Source organism: Trichechus manatus, unplaced genomic scaffold (genome assembly GCF_000243295.1).
Source record: "Trichechus manatus latirostris isolate Lorelei unplaced genomic scaffold, TriManLat1.0 scaffold00100, whole genome shotgun sequence".
In the NCBI taxonomy this organism is placed as follows: Eukaryota; Metazoa; Chordata; class Mammalia; order Sirenia; family Trichechidae; genus Trichechus; species Trichechus manatus.
Genome location: NW_004444036.1, coordinates 6,116,136 through 6,138,888, shown reverse-complemented (window position 1 = coordinate 6,138,888; position 22,753 = coordinate 6,116,136). Strand labels below are relative to the sequence as shown.

General features: G+C 42.0%; 1 protein-coding gene across 1 annotated transcript in view; it reads right to left on the bottom strand.

Moving 5' to 3' along the window:
• Window positions 1-11,830: 11,830 nt before the first annotated feature.
• Window positions 11,831-22,753, bottom strand: part of SMS (spermine synthase) — a 61,201-nt gene continuing 50,278 nt past the window's right edge. The window contains exons 9-11 of the mRNA XM_004382848.2: window positions 22,464-22,543; window positions 14,170-14,285; window positions 11,831-12,350 (exon numbers count right to left, since the gene is read on the bottom strand). Coding sequence (XP_004382905.1) covers window positions 12,311-12,350; window positions 14,170-14,285; window positions 22,464-22,543 — 236 coding nt within the window. The 3' untranslated portion in view covers window positions 11,831-12,310. The remainder of the gene's footprint in view (window positions 12,351-14,169; window positions 14,286-22,463; window positions 22,544-22,753) is intronic.

Sequence of the window (22,753 nt, the reverse complement as noted above, 5' to 3'; positions counted from 1 at the left end):
GCATTATTTCATTTAATCCTCATAATAATCCAGAGGGAGGTACTGTTATCATGATTATCTCTATTTCACAGATGCACAAACAGAAGCCAAGGTCCCAGCGTCAGGAAGTGGCAGAGCCAGGATTTGAAACCAGCGGTCTGGGTCCAGAGCCTATGTTCAAAACCACTTTTACATTCTGCATCCCATAAATAAATAGTATTTGCAGGAGTTGGCATTGCTTGTCATGGCGGCTAATTATCCCTGTATCCACATTTCCATTTCCAAGGCAGCCTGTAACATCACTAAGTAGGTGTGAAGCACTACTGACTTTTATGCCTGGTAATTTAGGATGATTTCTCAAGCTGGTCTTGCTCCTACTACTAAAGCCAAGGAGTGAAGAAATAATGTTGCCTTGCAACTTCTTAACTTCCATGTCCAAGGATTGAATATAATTTAGTCTTGGGTTTCAGACTCCCTAATTACCAGGAGAATATGTTCATCAAATGGTACCCTTCCTAAATTTTCAGAACAATGTTCCTTCCAGAAAGCCACAAACTTTGGCATATCAGTGTAGGATGTCTGTACAATTCACAGTACTATTTTACTTATGAGGTGCCATTTAGTGCTTTTGGTTATTTCCTTTAAAGATTTGACCATCTCTCTGCTAATAAGAGGTCATCTGTTGAATGCTTCACTTACGGTACAACACAGGAATGTAAGAGTCAGTCTTCACTGCCTTTGTCAGAGTCAAGCTAGACGACTTACGCTGTCATCTCTGAGTAAAAAAAAAATTTCCTATTTGAGTTGAAATCGACTCGATGGCAACAGGTTTTTTTTTTTTAAACACCATTAATTCTGAATAATCAGCATCAAGCACCCCTTGGATTTTACATTAAATTCTGAAGTAAAATGTGGAAGACTGAATTATTGTTCCCAATTCTTCACTCCCCTGTAGGAGTATTTAACATCCATATCCTTGTTGTAGCCTTAACTTGCTTTGGCCAATGATATATTGACAGACATGACACAAACAGAGGCTTGAAATGTGCTTGCATCCTTGTGCTTTCACTCCTGTCTTTCACCACGAAAGGACCATGTCCCAGGTAGCCGCTGGTCCAAGGAGGATGAGACATGTGGAGCAAACACACAGCTTGAAGCAAAGACCAGCAGAGCCCAGTCTAGATCAGCCCAACCCCAGCCAACCAACACATGGGTGAGAGACAAACCAACACTTGTTGCTATGAACAGTTGAAAGTTCAAGTTTGTTTGTTATGCAATATTATTGCAGTAATAGCTGACTGATATACAAACCCTCCTCCACCTGCTGCCTAATTATTTTGAGGACCATCCTTGATCCTTTTCTGGTGGTGGGGAAATAAGACTGGAAGGGTCTGATGACTTTTTGGTTAAGGGAGAAATCTGAGGTTATCTTTTTATAATAGCTGTAGCTGAGCTAAATAGTATTGTTGTATCTTCTACTAAATGTCACACTGTAGTAAACCACCTCCATCCCCACCTATCCCTTAACCAAAACCCATGTGCTTTCTTTATAACATTCACCTTAAGATGTCTACACTTCCTCCTTTATACTTCTATTTCCAGCAGCCCTCATAAGTGCCCTGTTGCTTTGGGCTGGTGTTTTGTGCTTATTTTTCTTTGCTGCTTAAGAGGCTGCCCACATGTTCCTTCCCATACACATTACTCTGAATATATCACAAATGTTGTCTTCTATGACCCCCTACACAGAGGCTGTGGTAAAAGTGGTCTGTAAGTGCTGCTGAAATCTGTTCTAGTACAAGGCCAGAACTGAATCACATAACCCTTATTCCTTCCCCTTACTGTTCTTTGTATTCCGAATAAACCTGCAAAAGACCTAAGCATGGATTAAAATTTGTTATGGTTTTACTCTCCACAGAAATAAACAAATTTATCTAAACCCATGAAATAAAAGCACAATCCAGGCTTCAGAAAGTTGCATGTTTGTTGAATAAAAGGTATAATCCCTCATTGTTGTCTTTAGAGCCTTCTAGTAGTCAAGCAATATCTGCACACTAAATGGAGGTCTCCAAATCCTTTCAAAATCATAGTGAAGGAGGACTTGAAAATTTCAGCACTGTTTATTGCCTCAAAGTCTCTACTAATTGGCCTCCACCCACCACCATTGTTTTGTAATTTTTTCAAATGCTGGGGGTATAAATGCCTTTTGGGAAGTACTGGGAACATACAATCTTGAGCCCTGAATTAATGGTTTACTAAATTGCCTTTTTAACAGTATTCATGAGAATGTTTCCAACCCTTGGAAATCAAACAGGAACTCATTTTAGCAATTACTATGGCAACACCCATTGCTTTCAAGGTTGCTTGTAACAATAAGTTGATATTTAAAACATTTCAGTTCAGCAGTGGTTCATGCAACAGCTTTCGGCATTTTTCTGCAGTGCAACCCATGCAATTTTCCACTTACCAGCACTCTAACTCAGTGCTACTCAAAGTGTGGTCTGCAGACCGGCCACATCAACATCACCTGATTAGATGGTTAGACTTGCAGACCCTTGGGTCCACCCAAGACCTACTGAATCAGACTCCATTTTAACAAGATCCCCAGGTGTAGTGCAATGGACTGCTTTTATATGGTCTTTCTAGCCATGGTCTTTTAACCAAATGATTGGGTGGGACTATGCAAATAAGGTGCTTGTGGTCCATCAAGGGGATTGGGCAGCTTGCTAAAAGTGTTGCTAAAAATGCAAATAAGGTTCATGGCATCCTTGTGGGGGTGGGGCCATGCAAATAAGATGTATGGAACCATAACGAAGGGATTGGTCAGTTTTGCCATCCCGCTAGGTTTAAAATGAGCCATCCCAGAGGCAGAAAGGAGGAACCTCACTACCACCAAGAAAGAAGAGCCAGGAACGGAGCACGTCCTTTGGACCCGGGGTCCCTGTGCTGAGAACCTCCTAGATCCAGGAGACAGAGAGCTGTAACACCGGACACAGCGCAAGATGGTGAGAAGCAGTGGAAAGTGCAGCAGAGAAACAGCAGCAGCAGCAGAACCAGGAGATCGGCAGGAGACAGCACGTTGGGCTTCCCAGCCCACAGAGCGAGAAAGCTGAGCTCCTTCAGGCAGGAGGCTTACTGGTGGAGTGGGGTGCCCCTGGGCACCTACTGGCAGAGTTAAGAGCTTTGTAACACTTGCTCAAGCAAGGCAGAGGACGGGCCGAGGGGCCCAGGGGCCCAGGGCCAGTGAGAGCCCTGTCCATGGGCACGGCTGAGAAAAGGCTGTCCTGATCGAACACCTGTATTCTGAGTCATTCTTGATCCTGAATTGTAACCTGTTACTTCCCTAATAAACCCCATAACTGTGAGTATGGTCTGTGAGTTTTGTGTGGCCATTGCAACAAATTATTGAACCCAGCAGAGAAATAGAGAATGCCGTGGGAGGGACAGCTGGTGTCAGAATCGGTAGGTAAAAAGTTTGGAGACAGGAGGTATGTCTGACCTCCACCTCATAGGACTCAGCCTTGGGCTGTTGGCTTTGATTCTCCTTCCTCCTTGTGAAGTTAGAGGAGCCCACCATAACACCATTTTTATACCAGGTAATTCTTCCCCACACTCAAGTTTGAGAAGCATTGCCCTAGTTTTCCTATTCTTATTTCTAGATAGCAGGACAACTACAGGTAAGCCTTTTAAAGTCCTCAGGCAGTCTTCTAATAAAACTGATTGAATAGCTTTTCTTTATTTTGAACATCTTTTGAAAAAAAATTATTGTAGTAAAATATATATAACATAAAATTTGCCATTTTAACCATTTTTAAGTGTACAATTCAGTGACATTACATTCACAGTGTTATGCAACCATCACCACTGTCTATTTCCAAAAGTTTGTATAACCCAAAGAGAAACTCAGTACCCGTTAAACTGCAACTTCCCATTCCCTCTTCCCCCAGCCCCTGGTAAACACTTATCTACTTTGGTCTCTAGGCATCTGCCTATTCTAGATATGTCATATAAGTGGGATCATACAAGATTCGTCCTTTTGAATGGCTTTTTCATTTTATCCTACTTTCAAATTTTAAATATTACAACAAAGGGCCCTTTACCTGAACCAAAAGGTTGGCAGTTGGATTCCACCCAGAAGTGCCTTAGAAGAAAGGCTTGCAGATCTGCTTTAGCCGCTGAAAACCCTATGGAGCACAGTTCTACTCTGACACACATGGGGTTGCCATGAGTCAGAACTGACTTCATAGCAACTGGCTTGTACGGTATAAAGAGATATGACAACTCAATGTGATAGCTGACCCTCCACTGGAAATCTTCAGACCCCTTGTTATTCTCCAGTCCCCTCGTCTTGCCACATACATTGGGGGCAAAACACCAAACAGAAACAAAAAATCTTCATGCCCTGCAGCGTCTTAGCGGGAGCTCAGGAACAAACATCTAACAGCAAGGAAGCAGTGGAGTCTTGGAAGCAAGATCTTTACCCAGGAGCCTTTTGTCTCTAAACCAGTAGGACCCACAAGAACCAGAGTGCAGACATAGGGTCAACAGCTGAACCATTCTTTTATGCTTGCTGGCATCTCCCTTTCTCATTTTACCACCGTAGACCCTGTGAGCAGAGCCTTGCTCCACTGGCCTTCATGATCTCCTAGGGAAGCCCTCACAGGTAAGACTTCTCCATTGTGAGACACAGTCAGAGCACCTCAAAGACATCATTTGGCCACTAGAACTTCTGCTGCCTGACGAGCATTCCCTCTGTCTCCTATGCTAGATCTTAAAAGCAGGAGCATGCTTATTGTGGTGCTACACAAGTCCCTTGAGCCTTATTCCTGTTATGGTTTTGATCCTGTGTCCAAATACCTTGCTATCATGTCCCTTAGGCAGACGGGAGACTAACCGTGTCAAGAAAATCCCTCATTTTTTTCAAAAAACTTTTAACATTTTCTTTGGAAATAATTTCAAATTTGTAGAAATGTTACAATAAGAACTTCAGTCAATTTAATACTGATACAATACTTGTATAGTAAAACCTGTGAAAGCTGGAATCTGTGTAAGGTGGAAACCTGTCAGAGAGGGAAAACTCAAATATTTTCCACTAACAGAGAGTGATAGAAAAGTGGTAAGGCTGCACCCTGTCAGAGGTGGAAAACTTGCAAGACCCAGAAAAATGAGGCAGTCTCGTCAAGTTTCGACTCTCACAGGTTTCCCTGTTTCTAAACTACTGTCCATATTCTAGTTCGTCAATTGACCAAATAACATCCTTTATTATGGCATTTTTTCCTCCAATACTGGATCCAGTGGAGGGTCAGCTCTCACATTTAACTGCCATGTCTCTTTACACCATACATGCCAGTTGCCGTGGAGTCGATTCTGATTCATGGCGACCCCATGTGTGTCAGAGTAGAACTGTGCTCCACAGGGTTTTCAATGGCTGATTTTTCAGGAGTAGATCTCCAGGCCTTTCTTCCAAGGTTCTTTTGGGTGGAATCGAACTACCAACCTTCCAGTTAGCAGCAGCGCACATTAACCATTTGCACCACCCAGGGACTCCCCTATCTCCTTAAACCAGTTGCCATAGAGTGGATTCTGACTCACAGCAACACTCTTGGACAGAGTAGAACTGCCCCATAGGGTTTCCAAGGCTGTAAATGTTTACAGAAGCCGACTGACACATCTTTCTCCCGCAGAGCAGCTCGTGGGCTCAAACTGCTGACCTTTCAGTTAAAAGCTGAACATTTAACCACTGCACCACCAGGGCTCCCTCATGTCTCCTTAGCCTCCTTTAATCTGGAACCTTTTCACAGCCTTTGTCTTTTATGACATTAACACCTTTAAAGAATACAGTGCCTCCAGCCTTTTTTTTTTTTTTAATAGAGCATTTCTCATTCGGAGTTTGTCTAAAGTTTTCTCACGATTCGAGTCAGATAATGCATTCTCAGCCAAATACCGCATAGGTGATGGACTTGTCTGGGCTATTACAACTGAAGGCATGGGATGTCCATCTCCCCCTGGTTGATGTTGATTTTGATTACCTGTTCAAGGTGTTTTCCAATTCTCCACCGTAGTTACTTTTTCTCTTGCAACATGAATAACGGCCCCCTACCCCACCCAAAAATGCCCACATTCTAATCCCTGGAAACTGTGAATGTTATATGGCAAGAGACTATGCAGATGGGATCAAGTCAAAGATCTTGAGATGGGGAGATTATCCAGGATTATCCACAAGAGCCCAATGTAATCACAAGGGTTTTTATAAGAGGGACACACGCAGGAGGAGACAGAAGGCAATGTGGCGATGGAAGCAGAGATCAGAAGATGCTGTGCTGCTGGCTTTGAAGATGGAGAGAGGGGCCATGAGCCAAGGAATGCAGGAGGCCTCTAGAAGCTAGAAAAGGCAGGAAACAGATTCTCCCCTACAGCCTCCAGAAGGCAGTCATACTGACACCTTGATTTCAGCCCAGTGAGGCCAGTGTTGGACTTCTAACTTACATACATAGCTGTACGGTAATAAATTCATGTTATCTTATGCCACTAAACTTGTAGTAGTAATTTGTTGGAGGGCAGTAAGAAACTAATACACAGCTCCTAAGCCATCTAGGGGACACTTTATTATGTAATATCAGGCTCCTCATCAAAAGTTCCCCCTAGATTTTCCATCAATGGATGATTCTTGCCTCATCCAGTCTTCATTAGGATAGCTACAAAATGCTAATTCTTCCAACTCCAGCACTTCTTCTATCATGAATGGAGCGGAGCAGTCAGAACCACTTAGTGAGAACATATGCTACCACCATAATCATTAACTAACCCCCATCCCTGCCTTCTTTAAAACTGTTTTACAACAAGGTCAAGAAAAAAGTATTTCCTAATAGGTGAACTAGGGGACAGTGGTGGTTCAGTGGTAGAATTCTCGCCTTCCATGCTGGGGACCTGGGTTCAATTCTCGGCCAATGCACCTCATGTGCGGCCACCACCCATTCTTCAGTGGAGGCTTGCACGTTGATATGATGCTGATCAGGTTTCACCAGAGCTTCCAGACTAAGACAGACTAGGAAGAAACACCCAGTGGTCTATTTCGGAAAATCAGCAAATGAAAACCCTATGGATCACAACAGTCTGATCTGCAACTGATCATGGGGATGGCGCAGGATTGGGCGGCATTTAGTTCTGTTGGGCATAAGGTCACCATGAGTCAGAGGCCTACTTGAAGTCAGCTAATAACAATAGGTGAACCAGCAACAATCCCGAATAACTTTAGGTTCAAAGCCAGTGTCTAGAGAGAGACCTGTCCCTTGCCAGTCTTTACTATTCTGGGCTTCCCATCTCTGCGAAATGGCACGGGGCAACACCTCCCTCTCTGGATATTGGAAGTCTTCTGTTAAAATACACCCAACTTATTGTTGTTGTTGTTTTCAGGTGCTGGTGAGTTGGTTTCGACTCATAGCAACCCTATGCACAACAGAACGAAACACTACCCAGTCCTGCGCCATCCTATTATTGCTATGTTTGAGCCCATTGTTTGAGCCCACTGTTGCAGCCACTGTGTCAATCCACCTCATTGTGGGTCTTCCTTTTTTGCTGACCTTCTACCTTATCAAGCATGATGTCCTTCTCCAGGGACTGGTCCCTCCTGATAACATGTCCAAAGTACATGAGACAAAGTCTTGCCATCCTTGCTTCTAAGGAGCATTCTGGCTGTGCTTCTTCTGAGACAGACTTGTTCATACTGCTAACAGTCCATGGTATATTCAATATTTTTCGCCAACATCACAATTCAAAGGCGTCAATTCTTCGGTCTTACCATATTCACAGTCCAGCTTTCGCATGCATATGATGCGATTGAAAACACCATGGCTTGAGTCGGGCGCACCTTAGTTCTCACGGTGACATCTTTGCTTCTGAACACTTTAAAGAGCGGTCTTTTGCAGCAGATTTGCCCAATGCAGTATGTCGTTTGATTTCTTGGCTGCTGCTTCCATGGGAGTTGATTGTGGATCCAAGTAAAATGAAATCCTTGACAACTTCAGTCTTTTCTGTTTATCATGATGTTGCTTATCGGTCCAGTTGTGAGGATTTTTGTTTTCTTTATGTTGACATGCAAGCCACACTGAAAGCTATAGTCTTTTATCTTCATCAGTAAGTGCTTCAAGTCCTCTTCGCTTTCAGCAAGGTTGTGTCATCTGCATATCGCAGGTTGTTAGTGAGTCTTCCTCCAATCCTGATGCCACGTTCTTCGTATAGTCCAGCTTCTCGGATAATTCGTTCAGCATACAGATTGAATAAATATGTTTAGCTTGCTTCTTACCAGGAGAGCCCCAATTCGTTTATTCTGGTCCATTCCTGTGCAGAACTGCAGAGAAAGGGACCTATTCCCTAACGCTTCATCATGAAGAAGCTCACTGAGATGATCACCACATGGTTGTTTGCTGCACAGGAACGTTGTCTGCATTAATGAGCTGGGCAGGGCGTCTCTGGGGCCCCCAGACACAGGAGATAAGCACACCTGTCCAGTCACATTTATCATCTGACTTCCAAGGGAAATCACATCCAAGAATATTCAAATAGCTTTCCCAAAGCACTGGGCTGTTTCTTGGCCATGTTCTATTTCTCATTTTTTAAAAATAATGAGTAAAGCATAAATCAGCAGAATGACTGCATCAGGTAATTGAGATTTTAAATGGTTCTGGCCAAGGAGAACTGAACTGCCAGTATAGATTTGAGGTTCTGACAGAAGGGTAAAGGCACCTGTCTCCCCTTCCTCACCACCCAAACACAATGAAACAATGGAAGTAAAAACTGTAGGTCAGGGATTCTTATCCTGAGGTCTATGTACAGAATTCTGCGCGTCCATAAACTTGGATGGGAAAAATCTGTCTTTATTTTCACTAATCTCTACTGAAATTTAGCATTTAAGCCTGAACGTAGCCTGCAAAGCATGTGAGTACTAACAGTACCTACAACTTTGTCATCAAGAGAAATCAGATATGTTCTATCACACTTAAGTTGCTGCAGATCTTTTAATTATTTATGCTCATTACTACTTCAAAATTATGGTATTCAACCCACCACTAGATCCAGCTATGCAACAAGTTAATAAAGAAGCATAAATATTAAATCATAGATTTTTGGAAAACAATATAACATTTCCTTTTTAATCACATCTATTTTATGTATTAAAAAGCGTGTTTCTGAGAAGGGGCTCACGGCTTCACGTCACCAGGCTATTGCAGGGGTTCAAGGTACAAAAAAGGGTAAGAATACCTGATGTAGGTGCTCATATTAGAAATTTAGAATGCTTAAACCTAGAGTCAAATTGTTACTAGCCACAGGACCTTCAGGCACAGTTCCAACTTTGACTGCTGGCCTACCCAGTAATATTAACATCTAATTCACAAAAGCTTCTTAAGACTGAGCAAGATAATGTAAATGAATGTGGTTTATTAATCAAAAGCACAGCAATGTAAAACATTATTTGGTACAAAGATACTCTGTGACAGGGTGATAAAGGGAGGTTGAGACCACACAGACACTCGTATCTAATAACTAAGTATCAAATAATGCCCGCCCAACTGGCCTGCAGATGAGTGCTACTCCAACTGCTGTTCCACGACATGAAAAGGAGCTTGCGCCAGAACGTAAATCAATGTACTGCTTCCTTCATTGAGAAAGTATTGCTATGAAAAAAAGTTCAGCTTAGCAAACAAACCATTGGTTGATGGACCACACTTTCAGTAGACTGCTCTAGAATCCTGAATATAGAGCAATGATATATGACAACATACACACACACACACCTCACCACAATTTTGCCCTCTACCCCAGAAGTCACCGAAACAATAAAATTTACCAATTTATTGGAAATCCCAAAAGCAGATCAACAACTACGGTAACAGGAAACAGTTGCTAGAGGCACCAGGAGGAGACAGAAGAAAACAATCCAACTCTTATGCAGTTAGAGTTGCCACAGCGAAGAAGTGACCATTCAATTGCACAGGAAGTAATCACACATCTTTATTTTAACATCAACACTGCTGTAGCCCAATAAAAACACTGTCAACCCAGCCTCCCTCCAGCCAAGTCAGATCACCATTAATCAAGTTTTTAAAATATTCACATTTCCAGGAGGAAGCAGTATTTCGTTTTTTTAATAAACCAATTCTTGATTATCTGCTGATGTGTTGAATAGAATTTAAACTACAGTCATATCTGCCCTTAATTTAAAAGCAGCTATAGGTTACTACAGAATATTCCATTTTGAATTATAGAGGATAGTAGGAATCTTAAAGTGAACACTAGAGCCAGTAAGATAACAGTGCTTAGATCATGCTGCATGTCTTTAAAATGCAGCAAAAGTAGAGATTGCTTTTAGTTATCAGAGTTCAGTTTGCACACCTTTCTTTTAAAACAGTTACAAGGATGTTCCAATCAGACATCACCCTTTCTCCAATATTAAGAAATGAGTGGGCTCTGAAGTCACTATTATCACCCAAAATAAAAATATCCATTTATTCCCACTGTCTCCTTCCCCTGCACCACATCTCTTTTTCTCTCCTGAGTGCATCTTCGATGGTCCGGCACAAACTGATCTGCCTCATTTCTAACTCTCAGCTCTTAGCAGGACCTGTATGTCACCAGACTCAGTGGCTCTGTTGCCTCAGGATCAAGCTAGTCTCCAAATATAAAATTATGTCCACATATTGATAACACCATATCCGGACAGTAGACGTACTTAGCTTCTTTTCTAAAATGGGGAAAAAAAGTACCCCCATTCTATTAACCCAAAGTAGTGTTCTAATAGTAATGGCAGCATTATTTGAAATCTTACACACCACACAGAGCTCTGGCAAAGCATTAGGGGGCGGGGAGGGTTCACAATGTCTGCCAATGCCATTTTTAACGTATATACGCCAAGAAAAACATTTGTTACAAGCATACCAACGATTGTGAGGATGGTGCAGGACCAGACTGTGTTTCGTTCTGTTGTACATAGGGTCCCTATGAGTCAGAACCAACTCAACAGCACCTAACAACACTTTAAACATACTGACTCTAATTCTTTTTGTTCTTAGTTATTAATTGTTCCTTCTTCCCTGCCAATACAAAAAAAAAAAAAAAAAAAGTAGGCAAACACTCTTTTAAAAGAATACGTGTTACATACCTTGACCCGACCTTGGGAGAAAGAATGTTCTGCGTTGATACCAATTCTATCTCAAAATGGACACTGAGTATTTCATTTTTAATGCTTTTCCTACAGCAAATTCATCATAAATGAATTCATTCCATTGACATTATGAAAACAACAGAATAACCCAGTGATATCCCTCTAACAATCCAAGTCAATATAACCTCATCTTTGATGTAATTACCCACAAAGACAAGACCAAGCTGTTAGTTCCATGCATTTCCTTAAGAGAGTTTTCAAGTCACTCTTATTGCCCAGGGCCTCTCTACAAAGTATTACCACATACCTGCACATCCAAGAATTTTCTCAAAAAGCTTCATAGCAGCTATCCAAAATGAATTTTTACTTCCATATCTAATAAACCAGTAAGAGTGGGAGTAGATATAAGCTTCTGACTTTCAACTTTAGAGGAAGGCACATTCTTTCACTATCCTCAGGTCAATTTTATAATGAAGAACTGGTGAATGTAATCGGCTGTGTATCATTTACCACGGTGGTAAACAAAGTCATAACTAGTGTTTAAAAAAGGCCCCAAGACCATCCTACTATGGAGAGAGAAATGATACCGAGTGATATAACAAAACTAAAAAAAGACCAGGAGATACCTTTGTTCTATGAGAGCAGAAGCAAGAAACAGAGGACCAGGCTGAAATAAAACAACGAACACGTGAAATTTCTCTTTTGTAACTTTAATGGGAGCAATGCTATTCATTTTTTTAACTCTTTTATAAGCACCAAATCTTAATATCTAAGTCAATTTTTTGAAAAGAAACACAGTCAAGAACTTTTATTAGGAACAACAATGATGCTCATTCCTCCAAACAACCAAATTGAAGGTCTACCAAAAGCAAAACAAAAATGGAAAAAGCCCACACAGAAATAAAAAGTTTAACAAAAATCACATTCTAGGGGTTCAGTGCATGTAGCAGCCTTGACTGTGCTGCCAGATCATCCTTACGCTGACTTTCAAAAAAATAACACCCTAGCGCATCAAAATATACATTTTCCATTTGCTTTTTTAAATTAAAAATAATAATAATTAAAAAAAAAACCTTAAGGAATTCACAATCAATTGCCTGACTTGTTCCGATGTCATCTAAGCGTGTAAAGGTCAAGATGGCTATTTGCAGCACACATGATGGGTGACACTCATCTTCAAGGCTTAGTCTTCTTCCACACGGTGTAAAATACCCACCTGGAGAGGGAGTCAAGGAATAACAGCAGGTAATTCGAGGAAGAACTGGCAGAACTTAAAATTTGTTTTCTCGCCTACAAATTGGAAGACGGATGGAAATCTTCCTAACTTAGAGCATTGGGGTCATGAGAAATGGAGGCCTTTGGAAGAGCGCCACTTTTGCAGCCTGGGATGCCCATCACCTGTGATGTCTGAATGGGGGCTGGATGGACAAGAGGCTGAAGGAGCGAAAATATTCTATCAGGTAACACCACTGCTTCCACAGTCTCTAAAGACTTTCAGGGGATTAATACGAGATGGAAGGGAGTGAGGGGAGGAGAGACAGAGATGGGAGAGAGGAAAGAGGGATAGAGCTGGGAGGAAGATGGGATGGAGAAGGGAGGATAGGAAGAAGGAAGGGGGAAGGGAGAAGAAGAGAGGGAGGGAGAAAGAAGGCGAGGGGAAAGGGAGGAAGGAGGGAGAGAGTAACCAGAGGAAGGAAGTCTTTTCTCCAAATGTTACCAACTGGTTCCTAAAAATCTCTAAACATACAAACACAGACCTGACTGGAAAAAGTGCCCTGAGAGGAAGCTTGAGGGAGGTGGATGGTTGATAGTGGGCACAGAAGACCAGGCAAGCCCATCAAGCAGAAAGTAGCCCCCTCAACACACTGAGGACCTAAGAGGCTTCTTCAGAACAGGTGTCTCCAGCCCAGGCTCTGTCACAGCCTGCCCCAGACTCGCGGGAACAGCTTCAGTGCAGCCCCCCCAGTCACACAATCTCCCTGGACAGTAATGGCAACTGCTTGCCCACCGCTCCAAGGGAGCAGATAAGGAGGCTCTTGTCTGCATAACACAGTCTGCATTTTATAAGAAGTAAACACATTATCAACCTTTCAGTGAAAACATTCACATTTCAGTTTCTCTCCAGGTTCCTTTCTTATTTCTCTGGACTAGCTTTTACTAAGGGGAACTAATGCACAACACAAAAGTGAACCTTGCAGAGTCCCAGTGTAATTTTTAGCTGTTGATTTCTACTGGAAATTAGGATCAAGTGTAGAAATTAATATTAAAGTAGGACAATTTTAATATTAAAGGAAGGTGAGTGTCTTCATACATTTAGCCTGCTACGTGTTAGGTGGTGTTTAGACCAGAAAAACCCAAACCAAACCAGCTGCCATCGAGTCGATTCCAATTCATGATGACCCCATGTGCCTGGGTGGCTCAAATGGTTAAGCACTCAGCTACTAACCAAAAGGTTAGTGGTTCAAATCCACCCAGAGGCACCTTGGAAGAAAGGCCTAGCAATCTGCTTCTGAAAGGTCACAGCCATGGAAACCTACGGAGCAGTTCTCTCTGCAACACATGGGGTCACCATGAGTTTTAGACCAGGGTTTCTCAACGCTTTAATGTGCACGTACTTCCTCCGGAGAGCTTTTCAAAACAGATTTGCTGGGCCTCACCTCCAGTGTTTCTGATTCAGTAGGTCTGGGGTGGGGGCTTGAGAATTTGCATCTCTCACAAGTTCCCAGGTGAAGCTGCTGATCTGGAGACCAACTGTGAGAACCACAGCTTTACACCAATGGTGCTCAATTATAAAAACCATCTGGGAGCTGTTAAAACTACTAATGCGAGGCCCCACCCCAGAATCAGAGGGTGGGGCCCAGGAATCAGTTTTTTAAAGCTCTCAGGGGATTCCAATGTGCAGTCAAGTTTGAGAGCCAAAGCCTTATATACTAGAGAGTCAATTCCTTTTATTATTGGAATTTAAAACGTTAAACTGGTTTAGGATTTACTTGAGTGTTCTGATCTGGCAACACAGTGTCACGCTCAAAGGATACAATTCCAAGTATGAAGGGACACAGACGATCTCCTTGGAGAATTCCACAGGACAATACAGGCGCCCGAGCTGTTCTTCATAGAGTGACAGGGCTTCCGTCAAATTGACACAGTTCCCCTAAATCAAAGACAGAAAACCAAACAATGGCATACTTGAGTCCTACTGAGTGTCACGCTCATTTGAAGTTCTTTAATAAAGGAGAACAATTCTATCTTTAGAGAAAAGTTCATCTTTGAAAATGAGATAAGGCTTCTGTACTTCCACAAATTGTATTTAATTCTATTTATAGACCCATTAGCTCATTATCCCTCCATCTCATTTACCAAGGCATTTCAAATTATTAGAGTATGAAGTATCAGCAAGCAGTCAGACCAATTTTTCATTACTGACACAGTCACTGTTATCAACATCATGCAATTACTGTAAGATTCATATACATAACCCACTCAAAATACATTTTCCCAATAACGGTCACCACTGTGTTGAGAATGAAGTATTGGAAAGATAATGAATGGTCTTGATTTCCAGAATGGTTTAAACAACAACCGATTCACACCCTACGCTTTCCCCCACAATCTGTGATGGATTTTAAGGCACAAGAGAACCAAAGTTTATTCAGGATATTCCCCAGTTCCACTCCTTTATGAAAAACTTCTCTTGACTTCATTGTTCTAACTTTTCTGTAGGCTTGAAAATTTCCTTCAGTTAAAAAAGCAATCACCATGCAAAATGCTGTATTTCTCCTAACCTTATAAGATCTAAGGTTTTTTTTCTCCACCATATGATAAGCAACACTCCACCAGAAGAGAAAGTAAATGCTACTCATCCTTAAAAAAACGACAACATAGGTGCACGCAGTACCCCAGTCATGTTTACACATCTTTTCCCGTTTTTCTTCAAGTAAGTGGTAAGCACTCACCCCACCTCGCTCCCCCTCAAAAAGAAAACAACAAAACACTTAGGTGTGTCCCAAGGAATGCTGGTACCACAAGTGCTGACCAACTATTCCCACTGCTTTTGTCTACCTTTCTTACCACTACTTTTTCAGCCTCCCCAGCAGCCAGGGGTGCTCAATGAGATACAGTGGAAGGCAGCTAGGGACTACTGGGAAAGCTTCTGATTCTGGGCAATCAAGGATAGACAGTGACCCTGCCCCTTCAACGTTCTTCCAGCCTATAACCTAGATATGACATTTGGAGCTGCAGCAGCCATTCTGTGACCTAGAGGAAAAGGTGACTATCAGAGATGCTGGACAAGACATAGTAGAGCTGCTGAACTGATACACTATCAATCTGCCTGGCTCTAGAGCAATGCTTCTCAAACTCCAATGTATGAATCACATGGGATCTTGTTAGAATGCAGATTTTGATTTGGTAGGTGTAGGGTAGGGTTTATCATCATTTAGCACCATCTTCCCCATGAGAGTTTTCATAACAAATGTAGAAAACAAGATGAGTATTTAATACCACTTATTACCTTTTAACATCTGAAGTTCTTAACGTGTGGAAGAACCAAACCCGTTACCATCCAGTCAATTCCAATTCACAGCAATCCTATAGGACAGAGTAGAACTACTCCATAGGGTTTCCTAGGCTGTTATCTTTATGGAAGCAGACTGCCACTTCTTTCTCCCATGGAGCAGTTGGTGGGTTCGAACAGACGATCTTTTGGTTAGCAGCCAAGCGCTTAACCACTGCACCAGCAGGGTTCCTTAACATTTGGAAGACTACTGAATATATGTTGATTCCATTTCTTCTTAAGAACTTTATTATCTATTTGCCTCAAAACAGCCAAGTACAACGTAAGATGAAAATTATTTACAAACGAAGACAATCTGTGATGTAAGCACTTCTGAAAATGGCATTTCAAAACCAACCAACCAGTCATGGGCAAGAGGGCAGAAAGAACTATTCCAAGATCGGCCTTGGTGGTTTTATCTTAGCACATTCACTCAGCATGATGTCGTCCTTCAGTGCCATCCTGTCTAGTAACCCATCATCTAGGGGCCTGCAGTGGGATTTGGCCAAAGTGCCCTTCACCAGCATATAATTTGGTTTCAACATCAAGTTCACCACGAGAGCATATAAACACCACACATGTAATTTAAATTCACAAATAGAAAACACTGCTTGGTTGTTTTTAGAACCACTAGGTAAGCTATAGAATGGAAATACCACCAAGGTGTACGGTTAGATGGTTTTCCTTGCCATCTTAAAATTGACACCACACTCTCTCTTTATAGAGGGTCTATGGGAGGACCTCCTTACAGAGAATGTGGTAAGGAAATAGGAACGTTTCAATCTGTTCTTTTCCGAGATTGTCAAAAAGCAGTTTAAAAAAGAAAACTCACCACAAATAGAGACCTACCCAAAAAAAGTAACGTGATACATTTTACTTTTCCTGTGTATTTTAAATAGAACAAACAGCATTTGTTTTTTTCCTTTTTTATAAGGCACATGGGAAAAGCAGGACAAAAATCTAATAGCAAAGAATTAAGTGCCTATTATGGATGAGAGGAAGGGAATAACGTGGCGATCCGAGCCCTGAGGGTGCAGTGGTTAAGAGCTAGGCTGCTAACCAAGAGGTTGGCAGTTCGAATCCACCAGCTGCTCCTTGGAAATCCTATGGGGCAGTTCTACTCTGTCCTATGGGTTTGCTTTGAGTCAGAATTGACTCGACAGCAACGGGTTTGGTTTTTTGGTTGGGGGGGGACACTTAGGGATTAAAGCAGTAGCTTCGGTTCTCCTAGCCCCATGTTAGGTGTGGGCAGGTGACTCTTGCTTTTTCATTTCATAGATTTCTGTATTGTTTGCATCTTTTAAACTTAGTTAGCATGTATTATTTCTGTAATATAAAAAAAAAACAGGCACACAAGAATATACCCCTAACTACACCATTTTGATCAAGTTCAAAAGCAAGCAAAACTCAGCAATATACTGATTAGGAAATCACACATATGTGAAACATCTATAAAGAAAAGCACAGAATACTACAAAAAATAACACGAAGAATGGGTTACTTCTCAAGACAGGCAGGGGTTAGGGAGGAATCTAGACACGCCAACCGTACTGGTAATGTTCCAGTTCTCAAGTTGGGTAGTGGAGTCGGGTTCACAAGTTTATTTTGCGTCATAACTTACATGTATGTTATGGACAGCTTTTAGTATGTGTCAAATAACCTACAGTTTTTTTATACGGGGGGGGGGAGGAGAGGCCAAGTCTCAGGACCTGCCTCCTAGTGGTTCTTCCCAGATTCACATTCCACTGGCCGCCAGCAGTCCACGAAGCTTTCCCCAGCTTCAGGGCAGGCTGACAAGGTTGCCTTGAAGCAGCCTTGGTGACAACAGTGACATCATGAACTGGCCGCTGTGATGCAAGCCATTTTTGGAGGGACCATTTAGCTTTTGTAAATCACCAAGTAACAGGCCAAACGACATTCTCATCCCGTCATTGACCTTACTCCAGTGCTAAGCTACACGCTTAGGAAGGGAGCTGGGGTGGCAGGAATCAAGGGCAGATCACCTGGCAGGTTAAAACAAATATTAATACTGTGGCAACCACATCAATGTATCCCTAGTCAAACCACCCTGCTTCTTGACTACTGCTTCCTCAAAGGCCTACGCCCCGTGGTCTGTATGAATCTCCTCGTGTGGGACATTCAACCACCAAATATACTATGTGATCCCTGGGGGTTAGAAAATGAGATAACTTTGTTTCCAACTGTAATGAATGCTGGGAAAGGAAACACATCCTCATATATCTTTTGTACAATTCCTGGAAACCAGCGCAGCCCGGGGCATATAATACTTGTGATTTTGAGTAAAAGTGGGTTGGCAAAGACTAGGTTATCAAAGCCTGGATCATTAATACTGACAAATGGGCTGTGGTTGTCTTTCAAGCAAGCATTTCTATTAGTCTTCAATACTAAGACAGCAGTTCCCTATAAAAGGCAGTCTACCAGGCAGATATTCAGGACAAAAGAAAATGGTCACGCTTCCTTCCTAACTCCACCTGTTGTCTATTACAAACTGACTGATTTGCAGTAGACCCACATTTTTTTTCAATCTCTTTTGGTTAAAGATCCCAGAGCCTCAAACTCTTCCCTGACTTAAGCTGTGTGAAATTTCCTTCTATTTGCAGAAATGTAAGAAAAAACAAATTCTATAGGTATACTCTACTTTGAGAAATACCCACTTATTAAAAAACAAAAAACCAACTCACTGAATTGATTTTACAAGAAGAATCCTTCATTTGAGCAGGTTTCATTGTAGATTTCCTTTAAAGCAGGGGTCAGCAAATTTTTGCTATAAAAGGCCAGATAGTAAATATTTAAGGCTCTGCAGGCCATACAGTCTCTGCTGCAACTACTCAATTCTGCTGTTGTAGCATGAAAGCAGCCACAGACAGTATTACACGAACGGGCGTGGCTGTGTGCCAATAAAACTTTATTTATAATAACAAGCAGGGGAGGGAGGAGGCAGAAGGCAGAAGGCAGATTTGGCCTGTAGTTTGCAGAGCCGTGCTTTATAGTCAAGGCTAGAATGTGTTTGTTTGTTTTTTAATTCAGTTCTGAACATCAGCAGAAAATAATCCAGTAAAATAAAGAGTTCTCAACAATCACCAAGATTAATACCCAAATAGAAAAATGAGAAACATGGGCAAAGGGCAAGGGCAGATAAAAGTGGACTCACAAAAGAAATTCAAATAGCCAGTTGACGAAACGCTTCACTTCATCAAAAAATAAATGTAACTCAAGGCAAGGAGATCATCTTTCCACCAAAAATTTTAGATGGCCACCACCCAGTGTGCACTCTTGAGAATGCACTGAAAACAGACACATCCACTGGGGTAGGATCTTTCTGTGCTACAGGCACACCAAAACCCTTCAAACTGGCAGACTCTACAACCCACCAATTTCACATTAGTCCTGTGAGTTAAACTCCCCAAAATACCTAAATGTTTATGTACACGCGTATTTACCACAGTGCTATGTGCCTATAGCAAGAAACTTCGAGGTCTAACAAAAAGAGATGTGTTAAAATACAGTCTCCGGGTTAATGAATGAGATCCGTTCCTGAGTGTCTCTTTAAGAATCTGTAGGTAAGGCAGAACAGGTGTACAGGGTTCTTATTTAGCCTTACGCTCGTGGAAACCCTGGTGGCATAGTGGTTAAGAGCTATGGCTGCTAACCAAAAAGTCAGCAGTTCAACCCTACCAGGTATTCCTTCTAAACCCTATGGGGCAGTTCTACCCTTGCCCTATAGGGTTGCTATCAGTTGGAATCAACTCCATGGCAACAAATTTGGGTTTTTTTTTAGTGCAACAGGAGCTCTGGTGGTGTAGTGGTTAAGAGCTACGGCTGCTAACCAAAAGGTTGGCAGTTTGAATCCACCAGCCACTCCTTGGAAACCCTATGCGGCAGATCTACTCTGTCCTATAGGGACGCTCTAAGTCAGGATTGACTCGATGGCAGTGCGTTTGGTTTTGGTTTTAGTGCAAGAAAAGGCTCGAAACCTTTTTAACGATTTAAAAGCTGCACGTGCAGCAAGTGAAGGTGACTGTGATGAAAAATGTGTTGAAGGTAGGGGGTGGCTCAATCAGTAGGGGTTTGTTCAATCATTTCAAGGTGAGGGCAAATTTACATAACATGAAAGGGCAAGGATGAGTTGTCTGTACTGCCTGTAGGTAAAGAATGGTCAGTAAGTACTTAAATCATGTTTCTGAGAAATGGCATGTGAAAATCCTTCCAGTGCATTAAGATATAAAAAGCAGCACAGAAACAGTATATACAAGACAATCCCAGATTTGCAGAAATTTTGGTTTTTTCCTATGCAAAATTTGCTTTGTTCTTTGGTGTATTTTTCACATTTTATCAATGAAGATGTATAACATCGACCATTTTTTTGAAAACTAAAGGGGAGAGTGACAGGATTTATTTGCAAAAATGTATTATAAAAACTTTTCCAAAAATCATGCCCTGGTGGGACAATGAATAACATTTATTAAGCATCTATAAACCAGACACCCGTGTATACTCTTTCCACACTATCATCACAAGAGCAACATAAAATTGGTATCATCCATGTTTTATGATTTGGGAAGCTTAGGCTCTTGGGAATTTCAATAAACCTGATTTCTCAGGAGTTAGCCCATGGCTGGCTGGCTATTTTTGTAAATAAAGTTTTATTGAAACACAGATATGCCCAATCATTTCTGTACTGTCTACGGCTGGTTTTGTGCTACAACGGCAAAGTTGAGTAGTCGTGACAGAGACTACATGGCACCCAAAGTCTAAAATATTTACAAACTGGCTAATAGAAAACGTTTGGCGACTGCTAATCTATACTCTTCCCCACACTGCTGAAATGTCTGAAAGCACATTTCCCAGCATCCCTTTCCCCCAAATGGCTGCTGGGTTAATCTGCCAAGAAGAGGCTCTTGCACAGGATCTGGGAGGCAGAAAAGAAGCCATTCCTCCCCAATGGCAGCTGCAGGCAGATGTGAGGGCTGCAGAGCTGTCCCGTTGAGCTTCTTGAATCACCCACTTTAGTACTTACTACAGAGACTTCCCAGACAGTCCGGACTTGTGTAGCCTCGGGTAGAGTTCTTCAGAAATCACCGAGATCATCAGTGGCTGCTTCCCTGAGCTTCACTGCCCCAGCCCTTCCAAGCATTGCCTATGTCTTTCATTTTCTGTATTAAAACCCTTCCCACTTAAAATACCTGAGTAGCTTTCTTGTTCTTGACTGATACACCCATTAAAGAAAGCAAGTGTTTGAGGTCACCTGAACAGTTGAGTTCTCAAACACTTGTTGACCAATTTCTGGAAAATGTTAAGTATAAATAGTGGAATCTCTGTCATATCTCTCTGAAAAGGGAAGTAGCAGACATCCTACCCCAGAGAATGGAGATGTCGATCTGCAAAGGGCACCCTATTCATCCTGCACAATCAGCTTGCAGTTACCAGAGCGGCACACTCATTCCTGCCTCCAAGCCTCTGAGATCCCATTTTCTTGGAATGCCCCTCCTTGCTCCTTGTTCACCTTCAGGGTTCAGCTCAAGTAGCTCTCCTGGGTAGTCCCCTCTTAACTGCTCCTTCCCTCCTGCCCCCAGCATAGTCTGAAAAGTCCTTCTGTGATACCTTGTTAATATGGATCCTCATTCACTGAGCTTGACAGTTAGTTGTCTGTTGCCCTATCAGCTTCCCAGCAGTTTCACTAAGGCAAGATCCACGATTAATCGCCACGTGCCCGCGTATCTCGCATGCCGGGGAAGAGGAGGAAAACAAGATAGGCTGGGGCCTGATTCAAAGTCTCTCAAAGTTGCTAAGTTGTTTTCAGCATCAATCTCTGATCTTATAAAATGTCTAGGATAGGGTCAGCTTGCAAACGCTTTCTCGGGAAAATCAGGTTAAGACCTCTACCTGGTTTTGACTTTTAAATATACTAATGCTTTAAAAAATAAAAACCACTGAAACACCACTAACCTCTTAAGAGTCTTCCTAGAGAATGAGAAAAACACTGCAATTTATCTCCTTCTTGTGGCAGCAGCTCAAACTACAGCCAAAGCCCACGTTTGATAAACAGACTTCTGAATTGGACAGTGGTGATTCAGCGGTAGAATTCTCGCCTTCTATGTGGGAGACCTGGGTTCAATTCCCAGCCAGTGCACTTCACTGTGCAGCCCCCACCCGTCTGTCAGTGGAGGCTTGCGTGTTGCTATGATGCTGAACAGGTTTCAGTGGAGCTTCCAGACTAAGACGGACTAAGAAGAAAGACTTAGCGATCTACTTCCAAAAATCAGCCAGTGAAAACCCTATGGATCGCAACGGTCTAATCCGCAACCCACCATAGCATTTTTGTTCCATTGTGCACGGGGTGTCCATGAGTCGGGGGCCGACTCGATGGCAGCTAACAACAGAATGAGAAAAACAGCGCAATGTGTCTTCATCTAGTGGCAGGAGCTCATACTACAGCCAAAGCCCATGTTGATAAATGGGTTTTTCAATTATCAATCCCCTAGTGAATGAGGAAAAATAAAATCACAATCTGTGTCTCCATCTGGTGGCAGCAGCTCATACTACAGCCAAAGCCTGAGGTTGCTAAATCAAGATGATGGGACACAAGAGACTTCATTAATTCCCAACATAATTCAATTATGCTGTTCTATTCCTAGCAGACAGAAATTTCAAGATATATGCATTCAAATTTCAAAATATAAAATTCTTATTGAGAGTTCTTGGAAAGGAAACACACACACACACACAGACACACACACACAGAGTCAGGGAGCCTACCTGTGTAAAATATTTCCCATCCTGTTTCAATACTTTCATTGAAAGGTCAAGAATCAGTCTGAGAAACTCCCATGTGGAATCTGGATGTTAAAAAAAATAAGTTTAAGTTTTCTAAATATGGGTTTGCATGCATCAAAAGCAACATCTAAAGTCAAACATTCACACTAATACTCAAAAATACCAAAACACATAAATAATAGCCCTGCCCTGAGCATTGTGCTCTTCTAAGATCTATCCACACGAGATCAAATTGACAACAGTAATTCAAAAGATTAGATAGGAACCTTAGG